The 14,484-nt window shown below is 40.6% G+C and overlaps 1 protein-coding gene across 1 annotated transcript in view; it reads left to right on the plus strand.

Moving 5' to 3' along the window:
* The window catches only part of EEIG2 (EEIG family member 2), a 107,910-nt gene that overhangs the window by 64,207 nt on the left and 29,219 nt on the right, over positions 1–14,484 (plus strand). Inside the window, exon 5 of the mRNA XM_079915940.1 lies at positions 2,644–2,690. Coding sequence (XP_079772066.1) covers positions 2,644–2,690 — 47 coding nt within the window. The remainder of the gene's footprint in view (positions 1–2,643; positions 2,691–14,484) is intronic.

Here is a 14,484-nt window from a genome sequence, read left to right on the forward strand (position 1 = left end):
TGGAGTATTAAATGAAACCAGTAGAGAAAATGTTTGTAAGGTACCTTGCATCTGGTAAAACTCACTGGATAAACCTTTTGCTGTGTTTTAGTTAGGCTTACCCCATTATGGTAAGTTATCTCATGATAAGAAAGGAAAATAATCCTGAATAAAAACTGAATGGTCAGAAGTTAGTGGACAAAAGAGTTACCCTATATCTAACAGTTTTCAAACCCACTTAGTTTATGCCTGGCACTTAATAGATTCTTAATTCATGACTACTGTTAAGGTTTTTGTTACTATTACCATTATCATTATTATTCCCAGAACACAATAAGATCCTATGGCTGGTTCTTAAAAGGCAATCAGTACCTAGAGAACAGCAGCATTTCAGAAAGCATTAGCAAAGCTTTAAATTCTGGTCCAACAAAAATATACCATTTCTGAATAATAGTACTCTAGGTATTCATTCATTCAACCAGAATTTTTTGAGTAGCCAGAGGAGCATAACCCCAGCCACGTGGCAGGAGCGTGGATTATGGCATCAGGGCTCTGTGTTTGTTCTTAGATCTCTGGAGCCCTGTGTAAGCACTTCACCTCAGCCCAACTGTTTCCTCCTCTGTAAAAGGGGAATTGCAGTACTTACCCCAGGGACCTGTTCTTGAGGCCTAAATGAGTTACTGTATGTGATTTTGCCAACACTAGTTGTATGGAATAGAAATCCCTCAGGTTAGCTCATGTAGAAGAGAACTTTAGTTCAAACACAAGGACGTTTCATAGAGCCCTAGGGTGGGAAGTGACAACCAGACCTGAACTCCCAGGAGCTAAAGGAGCTTTCTAGGCCTCTCAGGGACTGTTCTCGCCTCTCTGCATTATCATTCTGTCTGTAGACCAACTTCCTGTGGTCACTCACAGCTTCCCTGCCCTCCCTAGAACTTCAGCTGCTAAGTGGCATTGGCTTGTGATGATGTCAGCAGAATCTGGGAGGCGGGGGAGGCTGTTTCCAGAGACCGTCTCTAGAAGGTCTTGGCCTGGTAGGTTTCCCAGAATGTGTTTGCAGTAGTATCCTCACAGAGCCTAGTATACTCTGGGGCAGGGTGGATGTTCTACAGATGCTAACTCCTTCTTTCTAGAAGGTGGCAAGAACATTAAAGTCACACAGTAAGTAGCTTGAGAGAGAAGCTGATGCATTTGGTGGGTAGAGAAGGACATTGAGTACTTCTAAATTTTTTATAGCTTTATTGAGCTATGATTCACTTACCATACATTTCATTCAAAGTACACAGTTGAATGGTTTTTAGTATATTCATAGGTGTGTCCGACTATTGCCATAATCAATTTTAGAACATCTTCATCACCCCAAAAAAGAAACCTCGTATGTGCCCAATAGCAGTCACTTCCCACTTTGCCCCAACTCTCCTCCCTTCCCCCCAGCCTAAACAACCACTAATCTACTCTGTCTATGGAGTTACCTATTCCAAACATTTCATATAAATGGGATTATAGAATATGTAATGTTTTGTGCCTGGCTTCTCTAAACTTAGCATAATGTTTTCAAGGTTCATCCATGGTGTAGCATGTGTCAGTACTACACTCCTTTTTGTGGCTAAATAATATTCCATTGTATGGCTATACCACATTTTATTTGTTCATCAGTTAATGGTCATTTGGCTTGTTGTTTTCACTTTTTAGCTATTATGAACAATGCTGCTATGGACATTCATATACAAGTTTCTTTGTGGGCATATATTTTCTTTTCTCTTGGGCATGTATCCAAGAGTAAGTACTCTTGGAGCAGAATTCTTGGGTCACATGGTAACTTTGCTTTTAACCTTTTGCAGAGCTACCGGACTGGTTTTCAAGTGGCTGAAACATTTTACATTCCCATTAGCAGAGTGTATGAGAGTTCACATTTCTCCAAATATCGGGTCCTTTTATTCTGTAGCTTCTTAGAATGGGGAACTGCAGAGATAACCCTGTGCATTTCATATTTCAGATGCTGCTAATAGGTATGTGGAGACTTGAATTAAGCATTTAGTCTTCAGGATAAACACATACAGAAATCCTCCAGAGGAAATGCCTCTTACTGTGGGTGAAAGGTCTTGAATAGCTCGGGTGTCAGGAAGATCAGATATTTCTAAGCCTGATCTTTACAAAATACTATAATTGCTTCATGAATGAATAAAATCATGAATGATTAAAAACTACATTCATTCATTCTTGTCCAAAGCTAGAGCAAAGGCCAGAAGCATTCTACTCTTACAGGCCACCAGCAGGCACCCCTGAAAGCATCATTATGGCAAACATGTTGGAGGAAAACATTCCAGACACTTAAACAACACAGGAGTCTGGGAGGAAAGACAGATAAAATAGACCAGAACAGCACACACACAGAAGATTGTTACTGATGAAGCCCTTGCTTTTTGTTTCCATCTTTTCCACTCTTATTTTTGCAGTGACAAAGTTGTTAATGTTGAAAATGATTTTTAACCTATGTCTGTATAAAGCAGCAGTTCAATATTGGATATAACCCAATTCAGTAATCATTTTATTTATAAACAGGAAATACTGGACTAGGTGATGTGGAAGGTGCATAGATTAGCAGGATGTGGCTTCTCCTCTCAAGATTTTTATAATTACAATATTTCTTTTTCTTATGTTTAGGTTTTAATCAGTATGCAACTGATGTCTGGTGACCCATGTTTTAAAACGTAAGTTGATGCTCAGCAAATGAGTTATTTGTCTGAAAGTTTAATAGTGATTTATTTGTTTAAATTTTCACATTCATATTATGTAGTGTTTGTAGGCTAATACCAGTGAAGGAATAGTTCCTCTTTTAGGAGACTGAACTGACCCTTACAGAAGTTACTATTACTTATTACCAAACAAACTCTCCATGCTCTAAATTATTTAAGCCATGGGTCTTTTGTCATCTTCAGGTTTTGGGTGAAATTATACAAATTTAACTTTTTAATTTGATCTCTGTAGATTTGTCATTTCTTCAATAAATACCTATTAAGTGCCATGTGCTAGGCCCTATAGACACTAGAGCAGGGGTCCCCAACCCCCGGGCCACGGACTGGTACTGGTCAGCAGCCTGTTAGGAACCGGGCTGCACAGCAGGAGGTGAGTGGCGGACAAGCCAGCGAAACTTCATCTGCCGCTCCCCATCGCTTGCATTACCGCCTGAACCCCCCCACCCTCCCACCCCCGTCCATGGAAAACTTGTCTTCTGGGAAACAGGTCCCTGGTGCCAAAAAGGTAGGGGACCGCTGCACTAGAGAAACAGCAGTGAAAAAAATAGATCAAGTCCCTGACATCTTGGAGTTTGTACTCTAAGAGGAAAACGAACAACAAGCTAACAAGTAAATATATACTACAGAGACAGTTATGAATGCTTTGGAGAAAAATAAAGCAGGGTAGGAGAGGCATGGTGCGAGAAGTGTTGCTATTTTATATAGTCAAGGAAGTCCTTCCTGGTAAAGGTGATATTTGAGCAGAGACCTGAGGGAGGTAGGAAGCAAGCCATGCAGATATTTGGGGAAAGAGCATTTGAGACAGCGGTAACAAGGACAAAGGCCTTGAGAGAGGTGGGTGTTTGGCATATTCAAGTAACTGCCAGGAGACCAGGGTGTCTAGAGCAGAGTGGGTGAGGAGGAGGGTGATAAGAGATGAGACCAGATGATAAAGGATCTTGTAGGCCATTATAGTAATAGTCTCATAGGCCACTTATAATCTGAGTGAGATAAAAAGCTACTGGAGTGTTGGGAATTCCCTGACAGTCCAGTGGTTAGGACTCCATGCTTCCACTGCCAGGGCCCGGCTTGGATCCCGGGTCAGGGAACTAAGATCCCGTGTGCTGCACGGCGCAGCCAAAAAAAAAAAAACCATGCTACTGGAGGCTTTAAAACAGAGGAGTAAAATGTAAGATTATCAAACTTCTGGCTGCTAGGTAGAGAATAGACAATTTGTGGGAGCAATGAAGGGGCCAAGGGCAGAAATAGGTAGATGAGTTAGGAGGCTGTTTTGTAATCCAAGGTTTTGGGCCTGAGTAAAGAATGGTGTAAATTTATTGAAATGAGAGAGCCTACAAGAGGAACAGGTTGGGAGCTTGGGTATCAGACATGTTAAGTTTGAGATGTCTGTTTAACACCCAGCCAGGCATTTTGAGTAGGCAGCTGGATATAGCACTGTAGGGTTCAGTGGGGAGGCCCAGACTGGAGATACAAATTTGGAAATCATGACATCATCAGCACATAGGTACTGGTTAAAGCCATGAGCTTTGATTAAACGACCTACAGGGAATGAGTATAAATAAAGAAAAGGATCACAGACTGAGGTGTGGGACACTCCTGCATGTTAGAGGTCGGTGAGATAGGGAAGAACCAGCAAAGGAGCAATCAGTGAGATAGGAGGAAGGAACCAAAGGAGACTACTGTCCTGAAACCAGGTAAAGAGTGTGTTTCAAAAAGGACGGAGTAATCAGCTGTGCCACACACTACGGAATTAGGTCACGGAAGACGTGGGCTGAGAATTGACCTATGGATTTTGCGGTATAGAGACCATTGGTGACTCTGACAAGCACTGGTGGAATGCTTTTAGACTACGGCCACATTGGAGTGGATTAAAGAAAGTTTTGGAGGAGAAAAATTGGAGACAGTGAGTGTAAACAATTCTTAGGAGGAATTTTGCTACAAAAAAGGAACAGAAAAACGGGGTCATAAAGAGGATGTGGGGTTAAGGGCAGATTTTATCTTTTTTTTTTTTAAATGGTAGCTAGCACAGCTTACTTGTATCCTGATATGAATGGTCCAGTAGACAAGGAGAAATGTGGTGCAGAAGACAAAAGGGCCAATTGCTAGAACAGTGTCCTTGGATTGTCAAGAGGGATGAAGACAGAGAGTGTGGATACAGATGCATATATATGAGAAGTGGAAACATATAGAAGTTATTTTCAAATTGCTCCTTTTCTTAGTGATACAGGAAATGAGCTAATCATTGAAGAGCGAGGATGGGAAAGATGGAGGTGGGGGTTTGAGCAAAGAGGAAAAAATGTGTAAAAGTCTTCTCAGAGAGCAAGAGAGTGAGCTGAATGGGAAAAGGCAATAGGATGCCTGTCAGCAATCTTGAAGACACTTAATAGTTAAAAATGAAAGTTAGGGACTTCCCTGTTGGCACAGTGGTTAAGAATCCGCCTGCCAGTGCAGGGGACACGGGTTAGGTCCGGGAATATCCCACATGCCACGGAGCAACTAAGCCCGTGCGCCACAACTACTGAGCCTGTGCTCTAGAGCCCGCGAGCCACAGCTACTGAGCCTGCGTGCCACAACTACTGAAGTCCGTGCACCTACAGCCCGTGATCCGCAACAAGAGAAGCCACAGCAATGAGAAGCCCGTGCACCGCAAAGAAGAGTAGCCCCCTCTCACCACAACTAGAGAAAGCCCATGCGCAACAACGAAGACCCAACGCAGCCAAAAATAAATAAGTTTATACCAAAAAATAGTTAATCAGATATCATTTAAATATCTGAGAAAAAAATACATCTAGAAAAGAAAACAATTAATTCCCTAAGCATCAACTTCCATGTGGCAACATCCATGTAGTTCTCTATTTACATACTACTTTATAAAGATGAAAATATATATATTTAACACAAATCAATTCTTGATTAAAATTATGCATTTTCGTAAAACTTAGCCTTCCTGTGCTGTTTTCTCTCAAACCATAATTTCCTGGCTGCTTTCTTTATTTCCTGCTCTTTTGAGAGTAAACAATTTTTGGTTTCTTAGGTAACAGTATGTTTTCCTAGTGGAATATGTTTAGGGTGAAATGAGAAAATGAGCATTAAAATTTAGTAGAAGAAAATGTATTCATCATTCCTTCTTAGGAGCTTTTTATGAATGTTCACTTTCTGGCCTTTTCTCTGCCATTTTCTCTCTCTATCTGTGAAACTCAAATACTGAAGAGCTCAAAAAGTAGATTCTCTTATGTCCTGTATTATCTCCACAAATGTAATTCTGATAATTTAGAGATTATAGTTATAGAGAAAGACTTTTTTTGGGTAAACTTTGCTATTTTTATTACTTTTAACAAACAGGATATCACATATTAGCCTTTTCCTTTCCTAGACATGCACATATATCAGAATATCTTCATATAACATATTACCCATCCCTTCCTTTCCTTTAGGACTGTGCCGTTTTGGGGGGTTTTTTTTAAACATCTTTATTGGAGTATAACTGCTTTACAATGGTGTTAGTTTCTGCTTTATAACAAAGTGAATCAGCTATACATATACATATGTTCCCATACCTCCTCCCTCTTGCGTCGCCCTCTCACCCTCCCTATCCCACCCCTCTAGGTGGTCACAAAGCACTGAGCTGATCTCCCTGTGCTATGTGGGTGCTTCCAACTAGCTATCTATTTAACATTTGGTATATATATATGTCCATGCCACTCTCTCACTTCGTCGCAGCTTACCCTTCCCCCTCCCCATGCCCTCAGGTCCATTCTCTACATATATGTCTTTATTCCTGTCCTGCCCCTAGGTTCTTCAGAACCATTTTCTTTTTTTTTTTTTTTTTTACATTCGATATATATGTGTTAGCTTATGATATTTGTTTTTCTCTTTCTGACTTACTTCACTCTGTATGACAGACTCTAGGTACATCCACCTCACTACAAATATCTCAATTTTATTGCTTTTTATGGCTGAGTAGTATTACATTCTGTATATGTGCTACATCTTCTTTATCCGTTCATCTGTTGATGGACACTTAGGTTGCTTCCATGTCCTGGCTATTGTAAATAGAGCTACAGTGAATATTGGGGTACATGACTCTTTTTGAATTATGGTTTTCTCAGGGCATATGCCCAGTAGTGGGATTGCTGGGTCATATGGTAGTTCTATTTTTAGTTTTTTAAGGAACCTCCATACTGTTCTCCACAGTGGCTGTATCAATTTACATTCCCACCAACAGTGCAAGAGGGTTCCCTTTTCTCCACACCCTCTCCAGCATTTATTGTTTCTACATTTTTTGATGATGGCCATTCTGACTGGTGTGAGATGATATCTCATTGTAGTTTTGATTTGCATTTCTCTAATGATTAATGATTTTGAGCATTCTTTCATGTGTTTGTTGGCAATCTGTATATCTTCTTTGGAGCAATGTCTATTTAGGTCTTCTACCCGTTTTTGGATTGGGTTCTTTGTTTTTTTGTTATTGAGCTGTATGAGCTGCTTATAAATTTTGGAGATTAATCCTTTGTCAGTCGCTTTATTTGCAAATATTTTCTCCCATCCTGAGGGCTGTCTTGTGGTCGTCTTTATGGTTTCCTTTGCTGTGCAAAAGCTTTGAAGTTTCATTAGGTCCCATTTGTTTATTTTTGGTTTTATTTCCATTTGTCTAGGAGGTGGGTCAAAAAGGATCTTGCTGTGATTTATGTCATAGAGTGTTCTGCCTATGTTTTCCTCTAAGAGTTTGATAGTTTCTGACCTTACATTCAGGTCTTTAATCCATTTTGAGCTAATTTTTGTGTATGGTGTTAGAGAATGATCTAATCTCATACTTTTACATGTACCTGTCCAGTTTTCCCAGCACCACTTATTGAAGAGGCTGTCCTTTCTCCACTGTACATTCCTGCCTCCTTTATCAAAGATAAGGTGACCATATGTGCGTGGGTTTATCTTTGGGCTTTCTATTCTGTTCCATTGATCTATCTTTCTGTTTTTGTGCCAGTACCATACTGTCTTGATTATTGTAGCTTTGTAGTATAGTCTGAAGTCAGGGAGCTTGATTCCTCCAGCTCCTTTTTTCTTTCTCAAGATTGCTTTGGCTATTCGGGGTCTTTTGTGTTTCCATACAAATTTTGAAATTTTTTGTTTTAGTTGTGTGAAAAATGCCTTTGGTAGTTTGATAGGGATTGCATTGAATCTGTAGTTTGCTTTGGCTAGTATAGTCATTTTCACAATATTGATTCTTCCAATCCAAGAACATGGTATATCTCTCCATCTGTTTGAATCATCTTTAATTTCTTTCATCAGTGTCTTATAGTTCTCTGCATATAGGTCTTTTGTCTCCTTAGGTAGGTTTATTCCTAGGTATTTTATTCCTTTTGTTGCAATGGTAAATGGGAGTGTTTCCTTAATTTCTCTTTCAGATTTTTCATCGTTAGTGTATAGGAATGCAAGAGATTTCTGTGCATTAATATTTTATCCTGCTACTTTACCAAATTCATTGATTAGCTCTAGTAGTTTTCTGGTACCATCTTTAGGATTCTCTATATATAGTATCATGTCATCTGCAAACAGTGACAGTTTTACTTCTTCTTTTCCGATTTGGATTCCTTTTATTTCTTTTTCTTCTCTGATTCCTGTGGCTAAAACTTACAAAACTATGTTAAATAATAGTGGTGAGAGTGGGCAACCTTGTCTTGTTCCTGATCTTAGAGGAAATGGTTTCAGTTTTTCACCATTGAGAACGATGTTGGCTGTGGGTTTGTAGTACATGGCCTTTATTATGTTGAGGTAGGTTCCCTCTGTGCCTACTTTCTGGAGGTTTTTTATCATAAATGGATGTTGAATTTTGTCAAAAGCTTTTTCTGCATCTATTGAGAATATCATATTGAGATATTCTCTATTGAGAATATCTCCTTCAGTTTTTTAATATGGTTTATCACATTGATTGATTTGCATATATTGAATGATCCTTGCATTCCTGGGATAAACACCACTTGTTCATGGTGTATGATCCTTTTAATGTGCTGTTGGATTCTGTTTGCTAGTATTTTGTTGAGGATTTTTTCATCTATGTTCATCAGTGATATTGGCCTGGAGATTTCTGTTTTGTGACATCTTTGTCTGGTTTTCGTATCAGGGTGATGGTGGCCTCGTGGAATGAGTTTGGGAGTGTTCCTCCCTCTGCTGTATTTTGGAAGAATTTGAGAAGGATAGGTATTAGCTCTTCCCTAAATGTTTGATAGAAATCGCCTGTGAAGCCATCTGGTCCTGGGCGTTTGTTTGTTGGAAGATTTTTAATCACAGTTTCAATTTCAGTGCTTGTGATTGGTCTGTTTATATTTTCTATTTCTTCCTGGTTCAGTCTCAGAAGGTTGTACTTTTCCAGGTTGTCCATTTTATTGGCATAGAGTTGCTTGTAGTAACCTCTCATGATCCTTTGTATTTCTGCAGTCTCAGTTGTTACTTCTCCTTTTTCAATTCTAGTTCTATTGATTTGAGTCTTCTCCCTTTTTTTCTTGATGAGTCTGCTAATGGTTTATCAATTTTGTTTATCTTCTCAGAGAACCAGCTTTTAGTTTTACTGATCTTTGCTATTGTTTCCTTCATTTCTTTTTCATTTATTTCTGATCTGCTCTTTATGATTTCTTTCCTTCTGCTAACTTTGGGGTTTTCTTGTTCTTTCTCTGATTGCTTTAGATATAAGGTTAGGTTGTTTATTTGAGGTGTTATTTCCTGAGGTAGGATTGTATTGCTATAAACTACCCTCTTAGAACTTTTTGCTGCATCCCATAGGTTTTGGGTTGTCATGTTTTCATTGTCTTTTGTTTCTAGGTATTTTTTGATTTCCTCTTTGATTTCTTCAGTGATCTCTTGGTTATTTAGTAGTGTATTGTTTAGCCTCCATGTGTTTGTATTTTTTACAGATTTTTTTCCTATAATTGATATCTAGTCTCATAGCGTTGTGGTTGGAAAACATACTTGATACCATTTCAGTTTTCTTAAATTTACCACGGCTTGATTTGTGACCCAAGAAAAGATCTGTCCTGGAGAATGCTCCATGAGCACTTGAGAAGAAAGTATATTCTGTTGTTTTTGGATGGAATGTCCTATAAATATCAATGAAGTCCATCTTGTTTAATGTGTCATTTAAAGCTTGTATTTCCTTATTTATTTTCCTTTTGGATGATCTGTCCATTGGTGAAAGTGGGGTGTTTAAGTCCCCTACTATTATTGTGTGACTGTTGTTTTCCCCTTTTATGGCTGTTAGCATTTGCCTTATGTGTTGAGGTGCTCCAATGTTGGGTACATAAATATTAACAATTGTTATATCTTCTTCTTGGATTGATCCCTTGATCATTATGTAGTGTCCTTCTTTGTCTCTTGTCTTTATTTTAAAGTCTATTTTGTCTGATATGAGAATTGCTACTCCAGCTTTCTTTTGATTTCCATTTGCATGGAGTATCTTTTTCCATCCCCTCACTTTCAGTCTGTATGTGTCCCTAGGTCTGAAGTGGGTCTCTTTTAGACAGCATATATATGGGCCTTGTTTTTGTATCCATTCAGCCAGTCTGTGTCTTTTGGTTGGAGCATTTAATCCATTTACATTTAAGGTAGTTATCAATATGTATGTTCCTATATCCTTTTTCTTAATTGCTTTGGGTTTGTTATTGTAGGTCTTTTCCTTCTCTTGTGTTTCCTGCCTAGAGAAGTTCCTTTAGCATTTGTTGTAAAGCTGGTTTGGTGGTGCTGAATTCTCTTAGCTTTTGCTTGTCGGTGAAGGTTTTAATTTCTCCATCGAATCTGAATGAGATCCTTGCTGTGTAGAGTAATCTTAGTTGTAGGTTTTTCCCTTTCATCATTTTAAATATGTCCTGCCATTCCTTTCTGGCTTGCAGAGTTTCTGCTGAAAGATCAGCTGTTAACCTTATGGGCATTCCCTTGTATGTTATTTGTTGCTTTTCCCTTGCTGCTTTTAATAGTTTTTCTTTGTATTTAATTTTTGATAGTTTGATTAATACTTGTCTTGGCGTGATTCTCCTTGGATTTATCCTGTATGGGACTCTCTATGCTTCCTGGACTTGATTGACTGTTTCCTTTCCCATATTAGGGAAGTTTTCAACTATACTCTCTTCAAATATTTTCTCAGTCCCTTTGTTTTTCTCTTCTTCTTGGGACCCCTTTAATTCAAATGTTCGTGTGTTTAATTTTGTCCCAGAGGTCTCTGAGACTGTCCTCAATTCTTTTCATTCTCTTTTCTTTATTCTGCTCTGTGGTAGTTACTTCCACTATTTTATCTTCCAGGTCACTTATCTGTTCTTCTGCCTCAGTTATTCTGCTATTGATCCCTTCTAGAGAATTTTAAATTTCATTTATTGTGTTGTTCATCATTGTTTGTTTGCTGTTTAGTTCTTCTAGGTCCTTGTTAAACGTTTCTTGTATTTTCTCTATTCTTTTTCCAAGATTTTGGATCATCTTTACTATCATTACTCTGATTTCTTTTCCAGGTAGACTGCCTATTTCCTCTTCATTTGTTAGGTCTGGTGGGTTTTTACCTTGCTCCTTCATCTGCTCTGTGTTTCTCCATCTTTCATTTTGCTTAACTTACTGTGTTTGGGGTCTCCTTTTTGCAGGCTGCAGGTTCGTAGTTCCCGTTGTTTTTGGTGTGTGCCCCCAGTGGCTAAGGTTGGTTCAGTGGGTTGTGTAGGCTTCCTGGGGGAGAGGACTAGTGCCTGTGTTCTGGTGGATGAGGCTAGATCTTGTCTTTCTGGTGGGCAGGACCACATCCAGTGGTGTGTTTTGGGGTGTCTGTTACCTTATTATGCTTTTAGGCAGCCTCTCTGCTGATGCGTGGGGTTGTGTTCCTGTCTTGCTAGTTGTTTGGCATAGGGTGTCCAGCACTGTAGCTTGCTGGCCGTTGAGTGGAGCTGGGTCTTAGCGTTGATATGGAGATCTCTGGGAGAGCTTTCGCCATTTGATATTATGTGGAGCTGAGAGGTCTCTGGTGGACCAATGTCCTGAACTTGGCTCTCCCACCTCAAGAGACACAGGCCAGACACCCAGCCAGAGCACCGAGACCCTGTCAGCCGCATCACTCAGAAGACAAGGGAGAAAAAAGAAAGAAAGAAAGAAAAAAATAAAATAAAATAAAGTTATTAAAATAAAAAAATAAAAATTTATTTAAAAATAATTTTAAAGTAATAAAGAAAATAATGAAAGAAGAGAGCAACCAAACCAAAAAACAAATCCATCAATGATAACAAGCGCTAAAAACTATACTTAAAAAAAAAAAAAAAAAGGAAAGACAGAACCCTAGGACAAATGGTAAAAGCAAAGCTATACAGACAACACACAAAGAAGCATACACATACACACTCCCAAAAAGAGAAAAAGGGAAAAAAATATATATATCGTTGCTCCCAAAGTCCACTGCCTCTATTTTGGGATGACTCGTTGTCTATTCAGGTATTCCGCAGATGCAGGGTACATCAAGTTGATTGTGGAGATTTAATCCTGTGTTCCTGAGGCTGCTGGGAGAGATTTCACTTTCTCTTCTTTGTTCGCACAGCTCCTGGGATTCCGCTTTGGATTTGGCCCTGCCTGTGCGTGTAGGTCACCTGTGGGCGTCTGTTCTTCGCTCAGACAGGATGGGGTTAAAGGAGCAGCTGATTAGGGGGCTCTGGCTCCCTCAGGCCAGAGTGGAGGGAGGGGTACGGAATGCGGGGTGAGCCTGTGGCGGCAGAGATCAGTGTGACGTTGCACCAGCCTTAGGTGCACCATGTGTTCTCCCAGGAAAGTTGTCCCTGGATCACGGGACCCTGGCAGTGGCAGGCTGAACAGGCTCCCGGGAGGAGAGGTGTAGATAGTGACCTGTGCTTGCACTCAGGCTTCTTGGTGACTGCAGCAGCAGCCTTAGCGTCTCATGCCTGTCTCTGGTGGCCGCGCTGATAGCCGTGGCTTGTGCCCATCTATAGAGCTCATTTAGACAGTGCTCTGAATCCCCTCTCCTCGTGCACCCCGAAACAATGGTCTCTTGCCTCTTTGGCAGCTCCAGACTTTTTCCCGGACTCCCTCCCGGCTAGCTGTGGCGCACTAGCCCCCTTCAGGCTGTGTTCACGCTGCCAACCCCAGTCCTCTCCCTGGGATCCAACCTCCGAAGCCCGAGCCTCAGCTCCCAGCCCCGCCCGCCCCAGCGGGTGAGCAGACAAGCCTCTCGGGCTGGTGAGTGCCGGTCGGCACCGATCCTCTGTGTGGGAATCTCTCTGCTTTGCCCTCTGCACCCCTGTTGCTGCGCTCTCCTCCGCGGCTCTGAAGCTTCCCCCCTCCGCCACCCGCAGTCTCCGCCCGCGAAGGGGCTTCCTAACGTGTGGAAACCTTTCCTCCTTCCCAGCTCCCTCCCACTGGTGCAGGTCCCGTCCCTATCCTTTTGTCTCTGTTTATTATTTTTACTTTTGCCCTACCCAGGTACGTGGGGAGTTTCTTGCCTTTTGGGAAGTCTGAGGTCTTCTGCCAGCGTTCAGTAGGTGTTCTGTAGGAGTTATTCCACATGTAGATGTATTTCTGATGTATTTGTGAGAGGAGGGTGATCTCCACGTCTTACTCCTGTGCCATCTTGAAGGTCTGTCCTGTGCCGTTTTATCATCTATCCCATATGCAGCTCATCTCAGTGCTGCATGCTGATTATCTGCTCTCCATGTCACCTCTCCTCAGGGGGCTCAAAGGAATAAGCAAATCCCCTGAATCAGAGCTAAGAATCCCCGGCACAACCCATTCACACACAGCGGGCTGGCTAGAGAAAGACTTTCATAACTCATTAAAATAAACGAACTTTACCTCATCCCCAGAAACGTGAAAGTATTTCTCAGGAGAATCAAACTCCCAATATTTGTTTTCTCTTTTCTTTGAGTATCTGAAATTGTGCAACTGTCAGTAGAAAAGGGACAGCTCTAACATCCATGTACTTACTGAGTATGGATTGAATAGAAAACTGTTTGAACTGCTGATGTGAAAAGTAAATTCTTTTTACCAGGTTGTATTTCAGTGTATATCAGATATGTAAAATCACAGTACTTGGGAATTCCCTGGCGGTCCAGTGGTTAGAACTCCATGCTTTCACTGCCAAGGGCCCAGGTTTGATCACTGGTCAGAGAGCTAAGATCCCGCAAGCCAAGTGGCGTGGCCCAAAAAAAAAATCACGGTACTGAAGAGCTGAAAGTTGGAAGTTGTCTAGTCTGGTGACTTTCTTTCCCAGAATATTTAGCCACAGAATCCCTTTGCACAAATACATTATGAATCCTGTATATAATATTTGTCTATTGAGGGAGAAAAAAGGTATAGTACCCTACTACCCCTGAAGTCCCTAAGGGAGCTTCATGAAGCCAGTTTTTAAGGTATGGGTATAATGCAAGTTCACTTTTTACTGATGAGGACCCTAAAGCACAGAGCAATTGAGGGACTTGACTGAGTATTTGTCTGTAAGACAAAGATGTAAATAACTGCTGGAGAGGGTCATTGTACTCTTCTCTCTGCCTTTGTCTGTCTTTTAATTTTTCATGATACAACTTTTCAAAAACCTTCCAGAGAAACAGACAAGAGTGTAGCAGATTCTTAGCACTCTGAGTTAAATTCTAGTTTTGATAGTCTGTGAACAGATCTGTGACTTAGATCGAACAATTTTTCAGAAACACAAATTTTATACTAAAGCCCGTACTTATGAAGAAGACAGCTGGTAAGTCAGCCTCTAACCACTTGCCCTAAACTCCGCTTT

This window comes from Stenella coeruleoalba, assembly GCF_951394435.1.
Source record: "Stenella coeruleoalba genome assembly, chromosome: 1".
In the NCBI taxonomy this organism is placed as follows: domain Eukaryota; kingdom Metazoa; phylum Chordata; class Mammalia; order Artiodactyla; family Delphinidae; genus Stenella; species Stenella coeruleoalba.